A 19,353-nucleotide genomic window follows, 5' to 3' on the forward strand; every position below is an offset into this window, starting at 1 on the left:
CCAACCTAATATGCTTGTTCTTATCTATAATATAGATATATGTCATTCTAGCGATATAGGTTTGATGTCTCGTCATCTCAAATTGTTTATGAATTATCGTTACCGTCAATTATCTTTTATTTAATGCATCAGTGAAACCAATCCAGCTAGATGTGTGACACGTTGCATATTCACAATAATTAGTTGTTAATAAGTCCAGGTTCAACTGGATTAGGTTTTTTAGTAGAATGTTAGAAATTCGGTGTTTTCTTTTTGTCGTCACTCTATGCATAATTTGGACGTGTTTTGTTACAATATTTGTGATTTTAGTTACTAAAATAAATAAGGTAGCATGGCCTGCATTAAGACGACTATAAACACATAATTGCGCAAAACTACATAATATTCCTTATGCGGTTAGGTCGTCACGTGCATTATATAACCTTCACAGATTACTACTCCATTATTTTATGATAATAGGTCGTTAATTTCGTTAAACCGCACCGTGCATGCTTTTTTACTTTTACGTAAACGCGTCTTATTAGGTTAAAGTCTAAACTTTAAAGATGATGATGAATATAACTCAAATATCAAACATATCAAACCAAAATTAACAAATCAATTACTCCAAAAAATCAACAAACAAATTACTCCATCAATCAAATAGGGGAAACTGATAGACAAAGGATATCGGGGCATAACAAATCAAAATTTGGGCTCATTCATGAACTTGCAAAATATGCACACCCATCACAAAATTTGAGCCCATAGAGAGCCGTAGGTATTTGAAATCACTAGCAAGAAGCAGCCCACGTAGAGGACAATATTTAGAAAAAATTCAAAACTATACCTTTTTTGTATCGACCTTTTTTTTTTTTTGTGACAACATAAATATGTGCATCGTCTGATATTTGAAGTACATATATAAAAAACTGAGTCACGTTACATAAGATATACAGCAACTTTTTTTCTTCTCTTCACATTAATTCATTTTTTTTTTGCCTTACCTCTTTGCCTTTTTACCTCTTTGTTTCTCAAACTTGTGTGTGTTGAAGTTCTTCCCAGAGGGGGGAAAAGGAAAAGGTAGAAAAGAATGAATAGATAGAAGAAAATTCTTTTCTTCCTGATCTAAGCCATTGAATTAACTTCTTTTTTTGTTGTTGTTGTTTTTAGATCTGCTAAGACTTTTGGTTTTCTTCCTGGAAAAACCTCAAAAAGGTGACCTAATGAAGCATGTCTTTTTTCTTTTTTTTGTTTCTGTTTGTTTTTTTTTTTTTTTTTTTTTTTTGCTTCTTTTTTATTGTAAACTGTTTTGTTTTTGCAGCATGAAGCGATTGAGAGACGATGTATATGGTAACCCACCATTTAAACGACCATTTGGTACTTCCCGTGGAGAATCGTAAGTTTCTTCTTACCTTAAAAAAAAAATCAGTTGTTTTGATGCAGTTTTTTTTTTTTTTTTTTTTTTTTTTTTTTTGAATTTGTTGAATTATTGTTAATTCTAGGTAAATCAGTGTTTTTTAGTTGCTATATGGCGTGTGGTGTGTGTAATTTTGTGATCAGAAAATGTTAGATGCTATTTTCTGTCATATCTAATGACTTGGAGTAGGTTTGATCAGTTATCTTGTAGAACTGAAGATAAAGATTGGATCTTTACCCATGTTGTGTTTGTTTGGGTTGGTCTAGTTTGTTTTTTGTTTGTTTATTATTTCATTTTTAGGGCAAAGACTAGAAACTTACCATTTATTTATTTGGTTGTATCATATCAAGGGTTTTGTCAATTTTGAATGAAACTATGAATTTGCTGAATTACTGGTAGTTTTAGGTAAATCAGTGATTTTTATTTGCTATATGGTGTGTGGTGTGTGTGATTTTGTGACCAGAAAATGTTAGATGCTATTTTCTGTCATATCTAACGACTTAGAGTAGGTCTTATCAGTTTTTTTTCTACCACTCAGAATTATCAGGTAGAACCGAAGATAAAGTTTGGATCTTTACCCATGTTGTGTTTGTTTGGGTGGGTCTAGTTTGCTTTTTGTTTGTTTGTTAATTCAGTTTTAGGGAAAAGACTAGAAACTTACCAACAGAACCACTATTTATTTGGTTGTATCATGTCAAGGATTTTGTCAATTTTGAATGAAACTATGAATTTGTTGAATTCCTGGTAATTTTAGGTGAAGCAGTGATTTTTATTTGCTATATGGTGTGTGGTGTGTGTAATTATCTGATCAGAAAATGTCAGATGCCATATTCTGTGATATCTAATAACTTAGAGTTGGTCTTATCAGTTTTTTTCCTACCACTCAGAATTATCAGGTAGAACCAAAGATTAAGATCGGATCTTTATCCATGTGGTGTTTGTTTGGGTGCGTCTAGTTTGCTTTTTGTTTGTCTGTTAATTCATTTTTAGGGCAAAGGCCAGAAACTTACCAAAAAAACCACTATTTATTTGGTTGTATCATATCAAGGGTTTTGTCAATTTTGAATGAACTATGAGTTCGTTGAATTATTGTTAATTCTAGGTAAATCAGTTGCTATATGGTGTGTGCTTGCGTGATTTTGTGACCAGAAAATGTTAGATGCCATTTTCTGCCACATCTAAAACATCATAGGTTCTATCATATTTCTTACAACACTCGGAATTATCTGGCACAACTGAAGATTAAGATTGGATCTTTACCCATGTTACTTTTGTTCGTTTGGGTCTAGTTCACTTTTTTTTTTGTCTGTTAATTCATTTTTAGGGCAAAGGCTCTAACTTAGCAACACAACCACTATTTTATTGGTTATATCATATCAAGGGTTTTGTCAATTTTGAATGAACTATCAAAAGCTTTTACTTTTGGTCCAAAAAGGCATTGTTTAACGTGGATGAGAGTATAACTTAACCCTATTAAGGAGTATATGGTGGGTTTTTTTTTTGTGGGGGATCCACAACAATAAATTTAACTGGCAAATTTTTGCTGTGGTTCTGATGTGTAATGTTTCTCTTTTTTCTTTTTCCTGGATGAAGCTACAGTCAATCACAAGTTCCTGGAAATGGTTTGGGCGGAGGAGTAGGTGGCAGCAGCGCTGGCGGAGGTGGAGCTGGTGCTAGTGCTAGTAACCCAAAGCTGACAACCAGTGATGCGTTGTCTTATTTAAAGGAAGTTAAGGACATGTTTCAAAGCCAAAGGGAGAAGTATGACTTGTTCCTTGATGTTATGAAAGACTTTAAGGCTCAAAGGTTTGCTACTTTAATCTGCCTAGTGTCATCCTTGTTCGTATTCAGCTTTGGTGATTTATGTGGAACTTATTCCATAAGTCTGTGATATTCCTCACAGAATTGATACTGCTGGTGTCATAGCAAGAGTGAAAGACTTGTTTAAAGGACATCCTAGGTTAATCCTTGGATTCAACACTTTCTTGCCCAAGGGCTATGAAATAACCCTCAATGATGAAGATGAGGCTCCTCCAAAGAAAACAGTTGAGTTTGATGAAGCTATCAGCTTTGTGAACAAAATAAAGGTCACATTTCTGTTACCTTCCAGTTTTAGTAATAAAGGTCTGCCTTTTTTCTTCTTTAAAAAACTTTATTCCTAACTTACTGGGTTATCATTTCCTGCAGAAACGCTTCCAAAATGATGATCATGTGTACAAATCCTTCCTAGACATTTTGAACATGTATAGGAAGGAGCACAAGGGAATCAATGAGGTGTACCATGAGGTAATAATTTATTTATTTATTTGGGATACATTGATATTTTAGATGATCTTTATGTCTTAGTTTGTTACTACTTGTTATATGTGTAGGTTGCCGTACTTTTCGATGACCATCCAGATTTGCTAGATGAGTTCGCTAGATTCTTGCCAGATACTTCAGGAACTGCATCAGCAGCACAAACTTCATTTGGCAGGCCTTCTTTCCATCGTTATGATGAGAGGAGCTCAGCTGTTCCCATGCTTAGGCAACCCCACATGGACAAGGTTTTTTCTTTTTGCTTTTCTTTCCTGGTTTTTTAATCCGTCTATTAGTGCTGGTTGCCCCACAACTATACCCACCTCCTTCAATCGTTGTCTCTGAAGCGCTTCCGCCGCGATAACCTTAGCATTGAGCGGGCTGATTTGGACGACGATAAAACAATGATAAAGTTGCATAAAGAGCAAAAAAGACGTGCTGAAAAAGAGAGCAGGGACAGAAGAACTCATGATCAGGATTATAAAGAACCTGATAATGAGAACAATGAAGAGCTAAGCATGCAGCGTCACACTGATAAAAAGAAATCTGCTCGGAAGGTTGAAGAATTTGGAGGACCTCATGAAGATAAAGATGCCCTGAAAAGTGAGTTCATGATTAGCATTGCATGGATATCTGTATTTACTAAATGTTGCCAGTTCCTTTTCCGGCAGTTTCACTTCTCATAATATGATTTGCTTGATCTTGCCAGATATGTATAGCCAAGAATTCAATTTCTGTGAAAAGGTAAAGGAAAGATTACGAAGTCCAGCTGATTATCAGGCATTCTTAAAATGTCTCCATATTTATAGCACAGAAATAATTACAAGGAACGAGTTACAAAGTTTGGTAAGTCTATGATACAGTTAATCTATCCCTTTTGCTCCTATGCTACTGTAATCTTTTTTTATAATTTCTGCTATCTATGGTTTGCTTTGGTTCTGTTGGGTTTCTCCGTACTCAGTATTGGTTGCTCTACTGATGCTGCAAAATGGTTCTGATGGTATGCCGCCTGGGATAGAGCCATATATGCTAAACATGTCCTCTCTTTTGACTGAGAAAAGGGAGAAAAAGGGATCCCCTCTTGTTGAGGTTGAAAATGAACTGAATCCCGGTTTTACAGGATTTTGTGGCACTAATATCTTTGAAATGATATACAAGTCAGTCTGATATTTGAAAGCATGCTGATTTCAGGTTGCTGATCTGCTTGGAAAATATCCTGATCTTATGGAGGGTTTCAATGTATTTCTAGAGCGTTGTGAACAAGTTGGTAAGTCTTGAAATTTCATGATGGTAAATCTGTTATGTCACGTATATGTGATTACATTCTGATTGGTTTCTGCTTTGCAGATGGACTTCTTGCAGGTGTTATGAGCAAGAGTAGGTGGAATGACGGGCATGCTTCCAAGTTAGTAAAGGAAGATGAGAAAGACAAAGAGCAAAAGCGTGAAACTGATAAAGAAAAGGACCGATACAAGGAGAAATACTGGGGAAAGTCCATCCAAGAACTTGACCTTTCAAACTGCAAACGCTGCACACCCAGTTATCGGCTTCTCCCTGAAGATGTAGGACATTAGTCCTAATTCAATCATATATAGAAGAATCTCAATCTCTATGGATTATGTCTTGACATAGATTTGTTAATATCTTTGTTTTGCAGTATCCAATACCTACAGCAAGCCAAAAGTCAGAGCTTGGAGCTCAGGTTTTAAATGACCATTGGGTATCTGTGACTTCAGGGAGTGAGGACTACTCTTTCAAGCACATGCGCAGAAATCAGTATGAAGAAAGCCTGTTCCGTTGTGAAGATGATAGGTATGTCCTTTTGTATGAAAATATTATTAGAAATAAAGAGATTCGGGTCAAATCTCTGAGGAAGAGTTCAGACAAGCAGCTCTTCTGGATGTATCTTAAGGTCTATGAGCTCACAACTCCTTTTGTAAGCTACTGTTTTCTTGACAAATCGGAAGCAGTGAGCACAAATCATCTGCAATGATTCTCTTGAAAATTGTCTTTGTGATTTTGCTCTTGCATTTTGTCAGTGATGATTGGAGTCTCTTAATAATTCAGGTTTGAGCTAGACATGTTATTGGAGTCAGTGAGTTCAACTGCTAAGCGTGTAGAAGAGTTATTGAATGCCATTAACGATAATTCAATTGATGGTCCACTCCGTATTGAGGACCAGTTTTCAGGTTTGTCAGTATTGACTTAGTTGTTAGCAGTCGTTTACATAAAAATACATTAACTATGTAGCTTGTTGATAATTGATGTTCTACATTTTGCAGCCTTAAACTTGAGATGCATTGAACGACTCTATGGTGATCATGGTCTGGATGTTATGGATATTCTGCGCAAAAACCCACCTCTTGCACTGCCTGTTATACTGACCCGCTTGAAGCAGAAACAGGAGGAGTGGACCAAGTGTCGCACAGATTTTAACAAAGTTTGGGCTGATATCTATGCTAAGAACCATTATAAGTCACTTGACCATCGAAGTTTCTACTTCAAGCAACAAGATTCAAAGAATCTTAGCTCAAAATGTAAGTCTAGTATTTGTTTTATATGCCGTCAGTTTGTTTCTATTCTCTGTAACTTTTGAGTAACTCTCAGTCTTATGTAGCTGAAAGATCATTTCATCGATAATATGTGCTCTTCTAATATTGCAAATCTTTCTCTTCCTGACGTTACTTTACTTTCCGTCTTCAGCAACATCATCAGATTTGATGAAATCTGATTCCTCCAAATCACGTTTCAAGCTTTGGTTATCATATTCTAACTGACTTCTTTCATGCTAGTCTTTCTATCTGCAATTCCTTCATGTATATAACTTTGGGATTTCTCAGCTATTAAGAAAAAAAAATCCTGCCTTTCTTTTCCAAGATAGACACTTCTAGGTTATGTAGCAAGCCTACGACGCAGTTCTTTGGATTCTTGGTTCCACTTCTGCATGTCTTAGGATTTCACTATGAGTTTAGCAGAAGGAAATTACAGTATACATGTTTCATGAATAGTTGGTGTATCTATCTTCCATTGAGCAGTTGCTGTGGTTCTTGCCTTTTTAACTTTTACGATTCTGATGAACAGCCTTACTGGCGGAGATCAAAGAAATTAAGGAGAAAAAGCAGAAAGATGATGGCACGATTCTGTCTCTTTCTGCTGGAAGTAGACATCCTATAACCCCGAATCTTGAATTTGATTATGCTGACTCTGAGCTTCATGAAGACTTGTACAAACTTATCAAGTATTCGTGTGAAGAGGTTTGCTCCTCCAAAGAGCAATTAGATAAAGTACTGAGGTTATGGACCAACTTGCTTGAGCCAATCTTGGGTGTTCCTTGTCGTCCTGATGACTCAGAGGCCACTGAGAATGATGTCTTACTGAAGCAGCATGGTCCAAAAAGCAACGGAACTGGCATTGTTGAAAGTGATGGCAGTCCTAGTGCAGATGCTACTACTAGAAATTTCAAACAATCAAAAGTTATCAGCAACAGGGATGCTAATGCTTCCCCCGGACGAGTAAATTCTTCTAGGACAAGCTTTTCGAATGCAGATGCTCTCCCCAAAGAAGATGGTTTGGCAGTGATTGGTGAGCACCTAACTAGTTCTGATGCAGCCCCTGCAATGGGAGCAGATACTCATGGAAGAGTGGAAATAACTTCAGGTATATATGTACCTCACCAAGTCTAAGCCTATTTCATTATATTGAATTATTTGGTTTTTAGCCAAAACATAGAATAGCTATTCTAATGCTTTTTTTATCCAGGGCGAGGCGCAAGACGGGGTAATGGTGCTTCTGGCGATGGTCAAGTATCCAAGTCTAACATCGATAATGTTCCAGCAACAGAGGTATGAGATATTCAACTGTGTCAATTTGGGTTGGTGCTAATCATTGTGACTACTCATTATTAAGGCATGTTTTCTCTTTGTGAGACAGAGTGATACCTCAAGATCGATTCCGTTGGGTAATGGAGGGTTTGCAGAAGGCTCTAGAATTAATGGGTACAATGACGATTCAGGCGATCCCTGTAAAAATGAGAAAGAAGAGGGTGAATTATCACCTAATGGTGATTTTGAAGAGGACAATTTTGTTGCCTTTCGAGGTGGTGCTTCGCACAATGGAGGTGCTGAAGAGATCGGTTGTCAGGATGCTGCTGGTGAAAATGATGCAGATGCTGATGATGAAGATAGTGAAAATATTTCTGAAGCCGGAGAAGATGTTTCTGGCAGTGAGTCTGCTGCTGAAGAGTGCTCTCGAGAAGAGCACGAGGAAGAGGATGATGGTGAGCATGATGATCTTGATGGTAAAGCTGAGAGTGAAGGTGAGGCTGAGGGGACGAGTGAAGCACACTATGTTGGTGGTGATGGCAATGTGTTGCAAATGTCTGATCGGGTTTTGCTTACTTCAAAGCCACTTACAAAATATGTGGCTTCACCTGTATATGGGGGAGCGATGAAGTCCCCGCGGGTGTTTTACGGAAATGAGACATTCTATGTGCTTTTTAGGCTACACCAGGTGAGGAGATTCACCTTCAAGTTCAATTTTCTAGTTTGCAGTGGTTTAGCTGTGCACCACACTCTATAGTCAATTGTGAAGCTTCCCTGCAAGCCACACGTCTTCTGTGTAATTTTGACATGTGGAGATCTAAGCTTTGTTCTTTATCTTCTTTTTCTTTTTCTAGATTCTATATGAAAGGTTATTAATAGCAAAGCGGTATTCAGCATCGTGTGAGTCAAAATGGAGAACTGGACAGGATACTGGTTCTATTCCTTATGACAGGTAGATAGCAATTCTTTTTCGCGTGCAGTTATACTAGACTTTCAGTAAGTTTGTTTTTGAGGACAATGGATGTGCTTGTGCAGATTCATGAGTGCGCTGCATAGTTTGCTCGATGGATCTTCAGATAATTCAAAGTTTGAGGATGATTGCCGATCAGTCATTGGAAATCAGTCATATGTGCTATTCACGTTGGACAAGTTGATATATAAGCTGGTCAAACAGGTATCCTTGTACTAGCTATCTGAATATTAATTGGTGTGCTACAACTTGGTATTCTTTGAATGTAATTTGCTTTGTCTTTGCTTCAGCTTCAAACAGTCTCGAGTGATGAGCTGGATGGTAAGCTGCTTCAGCTATATGAATATGAAAGATTAAGGAAACCTGAGAAATTTGTTGATTCAGCTTATTATGAAAATGCTCATGTCCTCCTCCAGGACCAGGATGATAGCATTTACCGGTTTGAAAGTGTAAGTTTCTGGCAAGTTACGTCTGCAAGCTAACACACACACACACACCCTTTTTTGCTTTTTTGTTGCATATGCTGAAGTTCACGTGCATTAAAACAGTTTTTTTTTTTTTTTTTTTTGTGTTGTAGACGTCTTTACCTGCCCGGCTGTCCATCCAGTTGATGGATGATGGAGGTGACAAGTCTGAAGTAGTTGCAGTTGCTGTAGACCCCAATTTTGCAGGTTATCTGCACAATGACTATCTGTCGGTTAAAAATGGGAAAAAGGAGTCTTCTGCTGTTCTGCTGAAGAGGTAATTAGGTAACTGTCTAATATTCAGTTTAGAAATGCAGTGAGTTGGGGTGGGTCGTGGATTCCTACCACATGCTCTTCTAGTCCTAATCAATTTGTTTGATTTTCCTATGCACTTGTATAATGAATTACTGATGATGTTTGTTAAACAAATTGTAGTGCTCCTTGTTTCCTTCTGCTTGGACCCACCTTCGACTGAATAACATTAAATTTTACTAGTAAATCATGGTCACTGTGAGAATTGAAAGAGTATTGAAATGACGTGGTTCTGGTTCTGTCCTAAGTATAGTATATATAAATAAACTAAGTGGACAGAGGATCTTTTTGGAGAGGTGTTGGGGATGCTCATCAGTCTGCCTTATGATTGAGTGCTAATTTGACTCGACATCCACTGCTCTCCGTCTTTGATATTTTTGTTTCCATAATCCTCAGAAATAAGCGGAAACGTGCCGACGATGATGAATCTACTGATTTTAGCATGGCAATGGAACATGTTATTCTTGTAAATGGTCTGGAATGCAAGATGGCTTCAAATTCATCAAAGGTAAATGAGTTCTTCTTCGACCATCTGCTGCAATTATAACATCTAATAATCCCACTTGGACATCCAAGTTAGGAAGCTGGGTGGTCCCTAAATAAGGGGAAAATCTAATAATCCTCCTGAATTTATGTGCACTCTTTCACGAGCTTTCTGCACTGTATCATACATGCACTTACACTTGAAAAGATACTAGAAACAGAACTGAGACGAGATAAAGAATGGGTTCCACTTCATTAATTCCCAACTATACTTCTCTTACTTATATAATATTTTTATAATAGTTCGCTGTGAAGATTCTTTGACATGATAAATCCTTGCAGATCTCTTATGTGCTTGACACAGAGGACTTCTTTTTCCGTCGGGGTAGTAAAAGAAGAAAAGTTTCAGCTGGCAGTTTGTCATGTCATTACCAGGCTAGAGTAGAACGGTTCCATCGAGTTTTGATGTCCTCTTTATGATGATACAGAAACTTCTCTCTGAACGGTTCACATCCGGGATTTAGTGTCACTTCAAAGAACATCTTCTCTAGCCGACTCCAACAGGTTTTTATACTCCAGTATTGCTTGGGTTATCGGTCCAACTACTTACTCGGGCAATTGGTCTAATGCTTTAATGGTGGCATTTTCTTGAACTGACTTCACTCTAAGGAACAAGGATTCACGAGTGGGGTTTCTCAGTTAAAGTGTATTATCTTGTGAGCATATGTCTATGGCATTTGAGCCATTTCCTTGTAAATATGGTTTCCGCCACAAATTGTTCTTGTAACCTGTGTTTATTAAATCTGCTTCCTTGGGTCACAAAGGAGCCATATTGCATTTCCTCCTCGGCAGTAAACTCTGTGCTAGTGTCCCTGTGAGCTGATCAAGTTTTCTAGCAGCTACGCCTTGCTGGATTATGTAAGAAATAGTGATAAATTAGTCGAATCTAGTATAGGTGAAAAGGCTTTATACAGTGGGTTTCTTGGCCCTGGTTTTGTACAGAGCATACATTTGGATTCCTATACTTTTTGCTGAAACATAAGAGGTTTATTGCCTTATTTACAAGGCTTTTTCATTCAAAATATTCCTCTGTTATTGGGGTTCTTTACTTTTTTCTTTAGTGACTTGGTATTTTCCAACTTGTATAAATATTGGTTTTGACAACCACATGATCCGTGATGATTCGTATAATCAACTTGCTTGGGGTTGAGGCGTACTAATATAGAGGTTCTTTAACATGAGAGCTATCTTCTCTGGTCGAGGTATTTATCTGAGGTGGTAATCTATCACTATTATTTCTTTGTTTGATGCTTTTTGTTCACTCGATTCTCACAAGAAAAATCCAATAATATCAACGTGATAAGCTGTATAGTCATTTTGAAAGGGACAACAATGAGAAAGAAAAGGCCGCTGCATCCTTTTTGTCAATGTAAGGATCCAACTTTTGCCACCACAATCTTGAAGAAGAAATCATAGAAACAGTTGACAAAAGAAAAGAGCAAAGAAGCTCTTATAATATTACTAGATGGCATACGCCCATGCTGCGCAGGGGCTCAACATTTTGAATTATAGTTTATCTATGTGTATGTAGTTGTGTTTGGGTAGTGATAATATATATATATATATATATATATTGTTAATAAACATACATAAGTTTGCACTGTTTATGTATATATACTATGTTCAAAACACGATTAATATAGCATTGTAATTTGTGCTCTGTATCCAAAATTTTATTATATTAGTATTTGCTACGAATAAAAAGTTTGTAAAAATTTATTAATACTTTTTAAAAGAGAAGACTTGTTTAAAAAGAAACTATTTTTCCCCTCTTTGAGATAAAACAATACCAATATTTAAGCATCAGTTGATACTTTGAATTTTAATTCGATTAATTTACAGGTGTAAAATATTCTATTGTTAATGTATGTAGATTAGACCTAAACTTATGGTTGCACTGTTTTTATGCATATATATATTCAAAATACGATTAATATAACATTATAGTTTATGCTCCGTATCCAAAATTTTATTATATTAGTGTTTGCTACGAATATAAAGTTTGCAAAAATTTATTAATACTTTTTAAAAGAGAAGACTTGTTTAAAAAGAAACTATTTTCCTCTCTTTGAGATAAAATAATACCAATATTTAAGCATCAGTTAATACTTTGATTTTTAATTCGATTAATTTAAAGATGTAAAATATTCTATTGTTAATGTATGTAGATTAGACCTAAACAATACTTCTTACTTTTTATCCAATTTTGATTTGGATAATTCTAATTCTAATTATTAAGTTAATTTTACATGTTTAAAATGAAACAAAGTAGAAATTTAATTTTCTATTCAAACGAAGAACTACTATTTTTTAATTTTTAGTGAATATTCTTGGTTTAACTCATTTTACTTGTAATGTTATGTTTTGCTCGCTTTTTTAAGGAAACGTCAATTAGAATTAGAATTTAACTAATTTACCTTATTTATTATTTGATATCCATTTAATATTATTTTTCTTTTACGACATTAATCACTTTTCACATTTATTAGAGTAAGAATAAAAATGAAAAAGTAATTAAATTCTATCTTATTTTAAATATAAATATTTTAAGTATATTTATTTTTTAGTAAACATAACAAATAAATGACATAGCGGAATAAATAAATACAACAATTAAATATCTAGATTAGATCTCTGCGCTTAATATAAGAAAAGAAAGGAATTGTATGGTTTGATTACTTAACCTTTTGAAGAAAAGCAATAATATGGGTGCGTTTTTTGCTGTACAATAATTTCATTTGCTCCCTTTTACATGAGTTTGGAGGTGGTGTGGTCTACTTTTTAGATATCTAAATTAGATCTCAGGCTAATATATAAAAAAAAAAAAAAAATTGTATGGTTTGAGTACTTAACCTTTTGAAGAAAAGTAATAATATGGGGTCCACATTTTTCTTGTACAATAATTTTATTTGCTCCCGCTAATGGGTTGATACGCATGTGGCAATGAATCCACTATTATTGACTTAATGGGGATACTTTGGGAATTACATGAATATTGTTTGATTTTTTAATATGGGGTGCAATTTTTTTATTTTTTTTATTTTTTCTTTGATATTGCTTGTTTTTTTAAAATGGAGTTTTTACATGAGTTTGGAGGTGATGGAGTCTACATTTTTTTTTTTTTTTTTTTTTGTACATGAGTTGGAGGACGGACGACGATCCTCCTCCAAACTCATGTTTATATAATAGTACTAGATGGCGTATGCCCGTGCGCCCAACACTTTGAATTATATAGTGTATTTATGTGTATGTAGTTGTGTACAGTTGTAAAGATTTATGTATTCGGTAGTGATAGTATATATATTTTATATTGCTAATAAACATACCTAAATTTGCACTGTCGATGCATATATATAGATGAACATTAATACATATACACAAATGTGATTTGTCTATTAAGTGAAATTATGTGAGCATGATAAAATAGTGAAAAGTAAAAGGAGTGTAAAAGTGACACATGGCCAAAAGCATAATTAATACCTGCCACTTGAAATGACATCATCTGTTGTGATGCAATTTTTATGAGCAGGGGCAAAATAGAAAAAGTACAAATATATTTAATACCAAGCTACAATAAGATTCTACTTTTAACTAATGGAATTATTCAATGGCAAGTGCTTTGACCAAATTGCCCTTGGTAGCCCTTGGTTGAAGATCCACTTCTTCAACTCATGTTTTTATATAGTTTAGTTTTAAAAAAGAGAATTTGTCTATTAAAAATTTAAAACTAAAAAAATGGAAGAAATTGCACGAATTGTCCTTCAAATGGGCTGGTATTTAGTTTTTGCCTTTAGCAATTAATTTTAGGAATAATTTCAATAATATACAATCCAGAATAAAATATTATATCCACGTAGTTATATTTTTAATTTACATCTGCATAGCCAACCTTTTTTACAATAGTGTTTATACACACGATATACAATATTATCACTTTTTCTCTTGTAAATAATGTGTCGATCTTATATAAAAGTGTATAATAATGTATAAAAGGGTTATTTTGGGTAATATTAAAAATATGAGTCATTTCGAGTAAATATTTTTTCCAAATAGACATAATTTATTATGTTTCCTAAATTTTATGCCTAGTGGCCATAAGTTTTTAATGGTGCGGAACATAACTTGTGAAATATTATGATACGAAAATATAAATTTATACCCCATAATTTTTTTTTTTGAGGGACAAAAATTAAACAGCAACAAAAAATAAGGGCATAAGTGACAATGAGCCTAAAAAATGGGGAGAAAGTTTTGATAGGACCCACAGCACACATGTGGATCCCCACCTTATTATTTTTTATTTTTTATTTTTTACATGAGTAGAAGGTGGATCTCCTAATTCTTCACGTGGATCTACTATTATGGAAGAGTGGACCCCACCTTAAATTTATTTTTTTAATTGGTACTATTATGGAAAAGTGGGTCCAACTTAATTTTTTTAAAGATTTTTCTACTATTATAGCAGAGTGGGCTCCACCTTTTTTTTTTTTTTTAATTTACTATTATAGAAGAGTGTTTATTTTTCGTCTTCTTGAAGTTATTGCTCATTATTGGTGTGAGACGTATGTGTCTAAATTTTAAATCTTTTGGTTTTATGACTTCTTTAGCAGTTTTTGTGTTCAATTCAAATCGTTATTTCTTTTTTCCCGAACTTCTCTTCTTTACATTTTCTAAGCGTACGCTTTTATCATTTACGAACTTATTATCATTATTTAAATATCCTATTTTTTTTTTACACAGCAATTATGCTCTCTTTCTTCAGCGTGACTCCAATTTTTTTTTCACCTGAATTGTCTCTTATTTCTTCACGTGGACCCCATCTTAATAATTTTTTTTTTGCAAACCCCACCTTAATTTTTTTTAAACTCTACTATTATAGAAGAGTGGGCCCCCACCTTAAATTTGATTTTTTTTTTCATTCCTACTATTGTAGAAGATTGGGCCCTTCCTTAATTTTTCTTCCTTTTTTTTTTTTTACAATTTTTCTACTATTAAAGAAGATTGGGGTTCACCTTTTTTTTTTTTTTTTCAAGTGACTAACGACCAAACTATATAGAAACTCATGTTTCTATATAGTAGTAATATAAATAATATATAATGTGTATAATTTACTTCTTTTGAGAGGATTACGAATAGTATCATGAAAGAATATTATAGGAACTAAAATCTGGAAACCGAACTTACACTATTGGAGAACCATTAGATTTATTAAAGGGCAAAGGTGCAAATATATACCCCAATTTTGCGATTTAGAGCAGATATACCCCTCGTTATAAAAGTGGTGTATATAACTCCTGCCGTTACAAAATGGTGCAAATGCACCCTTTTCGCTGACGAGATTTTTTTAGAAAATCATTTAGGTTATGTTTTAATTTAAAAAAATGCCACATGACTTTAAAAAAAAAATTTACCCATTTTTTTTTAGTAGACATACTTTTCTAAAGCCACATAGTAATTTTTTTTTCTGGTGGGTTGGGGCTGGTTCATTTAAAAAAATGGGTAGACTTATTTTTTTTAAAGTCACGGAGATATTTTTTTTTAAACAAGCCAGACCAGACACACGAGAAAAAAAAAATTACCATGTGGCTTTAGAAAAATATGTCTACTAAAAAATAATAGGTAGACTTTTTTTTTTAAAGTCACGCGATATTTTTTTAATTAAAAAATAACAAAATGATTTTTTAAAAAAATCTCGTCGGCCAGTGATATTTAAAACACTATTTTGTAACGAAGAGTATTTTGCACCATTTTATAATGGCAGGGGTATATATACACCACTTTTGTAACGAGGGGTATATCTGCTCTAAATCTCAAAGTTGAGGAACATATTTACACCTTTGCCCTTTATTAAAAGATGAAGTTGAACACTGATGGTAGTACTAAGATTTAAATTGGAGATGTCGATCTTTAAAAATGATCGAAGAAAAATGGATGTTCGGATATTCCGGTAAGATGAAGTCCACCTCAAATCATACACAAAACTATGAAGCATTAAAAAAAAAAAAAAAAAAAAAAAAAGAGGTTAAAATCAGCAAGAAAATTAGCAAGAGAAACGGCATACAACGATTTGGAAGTGGAAACGAGCTGCTCACTTACTATCAAGCTTATCAATGAGGAAGACATGCAATGTCATCATGAGGGCTATTGCATGCGATTGCAAATATTTGTTGGAAGCTACCAAGGCTACCATTCAGCATATATGGAGGGATGCAAACAAACATGCCGACAGAAAATTTGCTAATCTTGAGGATAAGACTAAGGATATGGAATGTTTTCTCCTAGCAAATTAAGTTAGGTAGCTTATGAACAACTTCAAAATTTTCTAGCCTTTTCCAGTGTATAAAAGAAATTAGGGAAGAATAAGTGAAACATATACATTTCCTTTCGAACATAGTACGTAGAAGGAAGCAAAAAGAATAAAAGAAAATTATCATCTCTGGCTCTGTGCACATAGGCACGAGACAAACTATGCCAGGACATGGAGCATGGAGAGAATAATCACAAATTTTAGACCTACATATAGTTGACCAATAAAAAAAGGGAAAAGGATCAAATATACCCTTTTACTTTAGTTTATTAGTCAACTTTGCCCTCCGTTAGCCAAAGTGTACACATGTTGATAAGAATTGATTTGGGGGAAACACCAAATCAAAACCTAAACGCGGAATTAAGGATAAACAAGAAATTGGGGATGAGAATTGAAGAAAAGGGATGAGAAATAGAGGGATAGAAACTAGACTCTAATGATAATGAATCTATAGACAAACCTAAGTATATGAAACCTAGACCCTTCCAATCGGATTCAATCAATAGAACCTAAGCTATTTGAAATCAAGGCAAGGGAAATTCAATTGAAAACCACAAATGAACAACCCTTCATGAAATCAATGGAAAAATGGTTCACAAACCAACAATGGAATCCACCATTAACTATGCTAACCCTAAACAAACTATAAACAAAATTAGGTATTCAATACATAATTCATCCAATCTAAGTAATGAAATGAAAGACAAGCTATATATACAAGCTAAGTAAATAAGACTAATAAGTTAATTACAATGCTACCCTGAATGAAGCAACGAGCCTTGTTTGGCCTTCTGTCAAGTGTAGTCTTCGGCCGATTGACCTTCAATGGCCAAACACGTCCCTCTCGCATAGATGGCCCTCAATCAACCTCGCATGCATGACCTTCTGCAACCATAACCCTCCTTGCGCAAAGTAGCCACTTGGACAAATAGCCCTTTGCGCAAATAGCCATCTTCTCGCCCTCGAATCACCCAAGCTCGTTAGCTTGTTGCCACTTTAAGAGAAAAGCCTCCCTTGTACTCTTGACTCCTTCTCCCATGCTATTTCCCATATCTTGAAGGCCCTCCAATGACTTCATTTAAACGCTCCCAAAGCTTCATCCTCCATGAATCCGCTTCCAACACAAATCCTTCGAGAAGTTTGAATAGTTGAGTCATTTGTGCCATTTAGGATCATATCACATGTAGCTTTAAGTGGATGGAAATCCCCAATTCAGCCAAAATTAACAATTTAACGAAAAATATCCATGCCTCAATGGTTGCCCCACCCGGACCCGATGCCAAATAAATTCACCCCTGTGACGAAATGAAGAAGAGGGGTTTCTCTTTAGTAGTTGGCCTTGGGTCGATGTAGGCGAATCGGTCGTCGACCCGTTTACTTATCGACGCTTTTAATTACACTAGCCCGATGGCACGTGTCGCCATCTGATTGGGCAGAACTTAGTGATAAAGAAATATTGTCCTTTTATTCTGGATTGTAACGGTTTGCTCAGTATGCTTTTGATGAATGAATGTTTTCCTTTTCCTGTCAATTATTTAATTTTCCAGTTAATTATCAGAAAAATACTCAAAAATAGCTTGTTGGTACGTGGTGTGAGCTACATAAATTACCCACGCAGAGTGCCATCTTCTGAAAGACAACGCTCCGTACTTTGTCCGGTGGCGTAGGATTCGTCGCCGGAGGCCCGCGTTTTTGTCCCAAGACCTATGTTCATCAGCATTTCTTCCACTCTCTTAGAAGACGCAACAAATTCCTTCATCTCATCCAACTTGTTACTGAACTGGTCTTGTTTCAGTTGTATTTCTTCAAATTTCTTGCCTGTTTCTTCAGTAAATGCAAGAAACTTGCTCTCCAATGTTCGTAATCCTTCAGCCGTCTCCAATGCCCGAGTTACGGTGTGTTTATCCCCCATAACTGAGTCAAGATCTGGGCTCTGATACCAAATGTGAATATTGAAACTATTTTTGAGTATTTTTCTGATAATTAATAGCAATGACAGAAGTAATAGCTACATCAATAATCTCACAGACCTAAAAGCGTAGAGGGGTATATTTGGGTGGGGTGAATTTATTTGGTGATGGGTCTAGGCGGCTCAACTGTTAGGGCATGAGTATTTTTAGTTAAATAGTTAATTTTGGCTTAATTGGGAATTTTCATCCACGTAAGGGTACATGTGTACACTTTGGCTAACGGAGGGATATATTTGACTACTTTCGCTAACGGAGGGCAAAGTTGACTAGTAAACTAAGTAGAGGGGTATATTTGACCCTTTACCCATAAAACAATGTATGCCTCCACAATAAGAAATTAACAAAATAGTAAACACTTCGAACTTCTTTTTAGGTGCAAACTCTTACGAGAAACAGTTCTTACTTGTCATCATTGTTCTGTTAACCTTTCTTACTCCTTTAGTAAACATGAAATTAATAAAACAGAATCTTAAGTGGTTCAGAAAAACGCAGCTTGCATGTGAACTCGTCAGATATTAATAGAAATACCCACATATTTTAACTGCACATACCAGTAAGGAATAATGCCCCTTCTAATAAAAAATGTTTTAGGTGCACTATATTTGTTGGTATTTCTGTTTAAATTCCTCTTATTTTCCTAAAATGAGCAGAAGCATCGAGGATACAAGCTCACATGTACGTGCACTATATTAAAAGGATTTAACTTTTATAATGCACCTACAATGTGTAAATAATTTTTTTGCTAAATTTAACTTGATATAGCAGGTTGTTGTTGTACATTTCATATTAGCATATCCAATTAGGAATAATGCGTAGATTACCCTCCGAGTTTGTAATCAAATTCCTTTTACACACCCCAGTTTTACGGATTACTTTTAACACGCAACGTTTATTCGGCTGTGTACAATACATACAACTTTGATCACATGATCAACGTGTGTTTTACCAAAAAAATATAATAAAATGAGCGTGTAATCTGATGCCTTAGTTGAACGATTCTAATTTGATAAACTTGATCCAATGGTCTAAATTAATTTTCTTTATTTCCTTTTTCCTTTTTCATATTTTTCCTTTCTCTCTTTTTTTCCCTTTCTTTTATTTAATAAAAGTTTTTTCACCATCGAGGACCTCTGAAAAGAATTCTTTAATCTTGATCGAATATAAGTTGCTCAAATTGATTGAAGAATGATCGTATTGTGTGTTGAAAATTACTTGTTGAATTGGAATCTAACTTCTACTAATACTTGGTATCGATAATCGAATTTAAAG

The 19,353-nt window shown here is 34.9% G+C and overlaps 1 protein-coding gene across 3 annotated transcripts; it reads left to right on the plus strand.

The window, feature by feature from the left end:
- Positions 1 to 900: 900 nt before the first annotated feature.
- LOC132047152 (paired amphipathic helix protein Sin3-like 2) lies at positions 901 to 10,855 on the plus strand. Of its 3 annotated transcripts, none has more exons than XR_009412811.1 (23): positions 901 to 1,062; positions 1,153 to 1,197; positions 1,304 to 1,378; positions 2,993 to 3,205; positions 3,303 to 3,486; positions 3,587 to 3,685; positions 3,772 to 3,945; positions 4,045 to 4,300; positions 4,407 to 4,543; positions 4,889 to 4,964; positions 5,045 to 5,259; positions 5,355 to 5,509; positions 5,765 to 5,886; positions 5,980 to 6,234; positions 6,779 to 7,354; positions 7,457 to 7,539; positions 7,628 to 8,206; positions 8,373 to 8,470; positions 8,554 to 8,692; positions 8,779 to 8,937; positions 9,066 to 9,237; positions 9,661 to 9,772; positions 10,090 to 10,166. XR_009412811.1 is itself a non-coding variant. In XM_059438065.1 (23 exons), the coding sequence occupies exons 3-23, from the start codon at positions 1,305 to 1,307 to the stop codon at positions 10,225 to 10,227; spliced, it is 4,008 nt and encodes a 1,335-aa protein (XP_059294048.1). In that variant the 5' UTR covers positions 902 to 1,062; positions 1,153 to 1,197; position 1,304; the 3' UTR covers positions 10,228 to 10,855. The 3 variants fall into 3 exon arrangements, 2 of the variants coding, with proteins under 2 accessions (XP_059294048.1, XP_059294049.1); XM_059438065.1 differs by having other exon boundaries at positions 902 to 1,062; positions 9,066 to 9,229; positions 10,090 to 10,855; XM_059438066.1 differs by having other exon boundaries at positions 902 to 1,062; positions 2,999 to 3,205; positions 9,066 to 9,229; positions 10,090 to 10,855.
- The last annotated feature ends 8,498 nt before the right edge of the window (positions 10,856 to 19,353 follow it).

Source organism: Lycium ferocissimum, chromosome 2 (genome assembly GCF_029784015.1).
Source record: "Lycium ferocissimum isolate CSIRO_LF1 chromosome 2, AGI_CSIRO_Lferr_CH_V1, whole genome shotgun sequence".
NCBI lineage: Eukaryota > Viridiplantae > Streptophyta > Magnoliopsida > Solanales > Solanaceae > Lycium > Lycium ferocissimum.

Coding starts and splice junctions, on each gene's coding strand:
- LOC132047152 (XM_059438065.1), top strand. CDS start 1,305: ATGAAGCGATTGAGAGACGATGTATATGGTAACCCACCATTTAAACGA. Junction 4,544..4,888: donor GGAACGAGTTACAAAGTTTG/GTAAGTCTATGA, acceptor TGCTGATTTCAG/GTTGCTGATCTGCTTGGAAA. Junction 7,355..7,456: donor AAGAGTGGAAATAACTTCAG/GTATATATGTAC, acceptor TTTTTTATCCAG/GGCGAGGCGCAAGACGGGGT.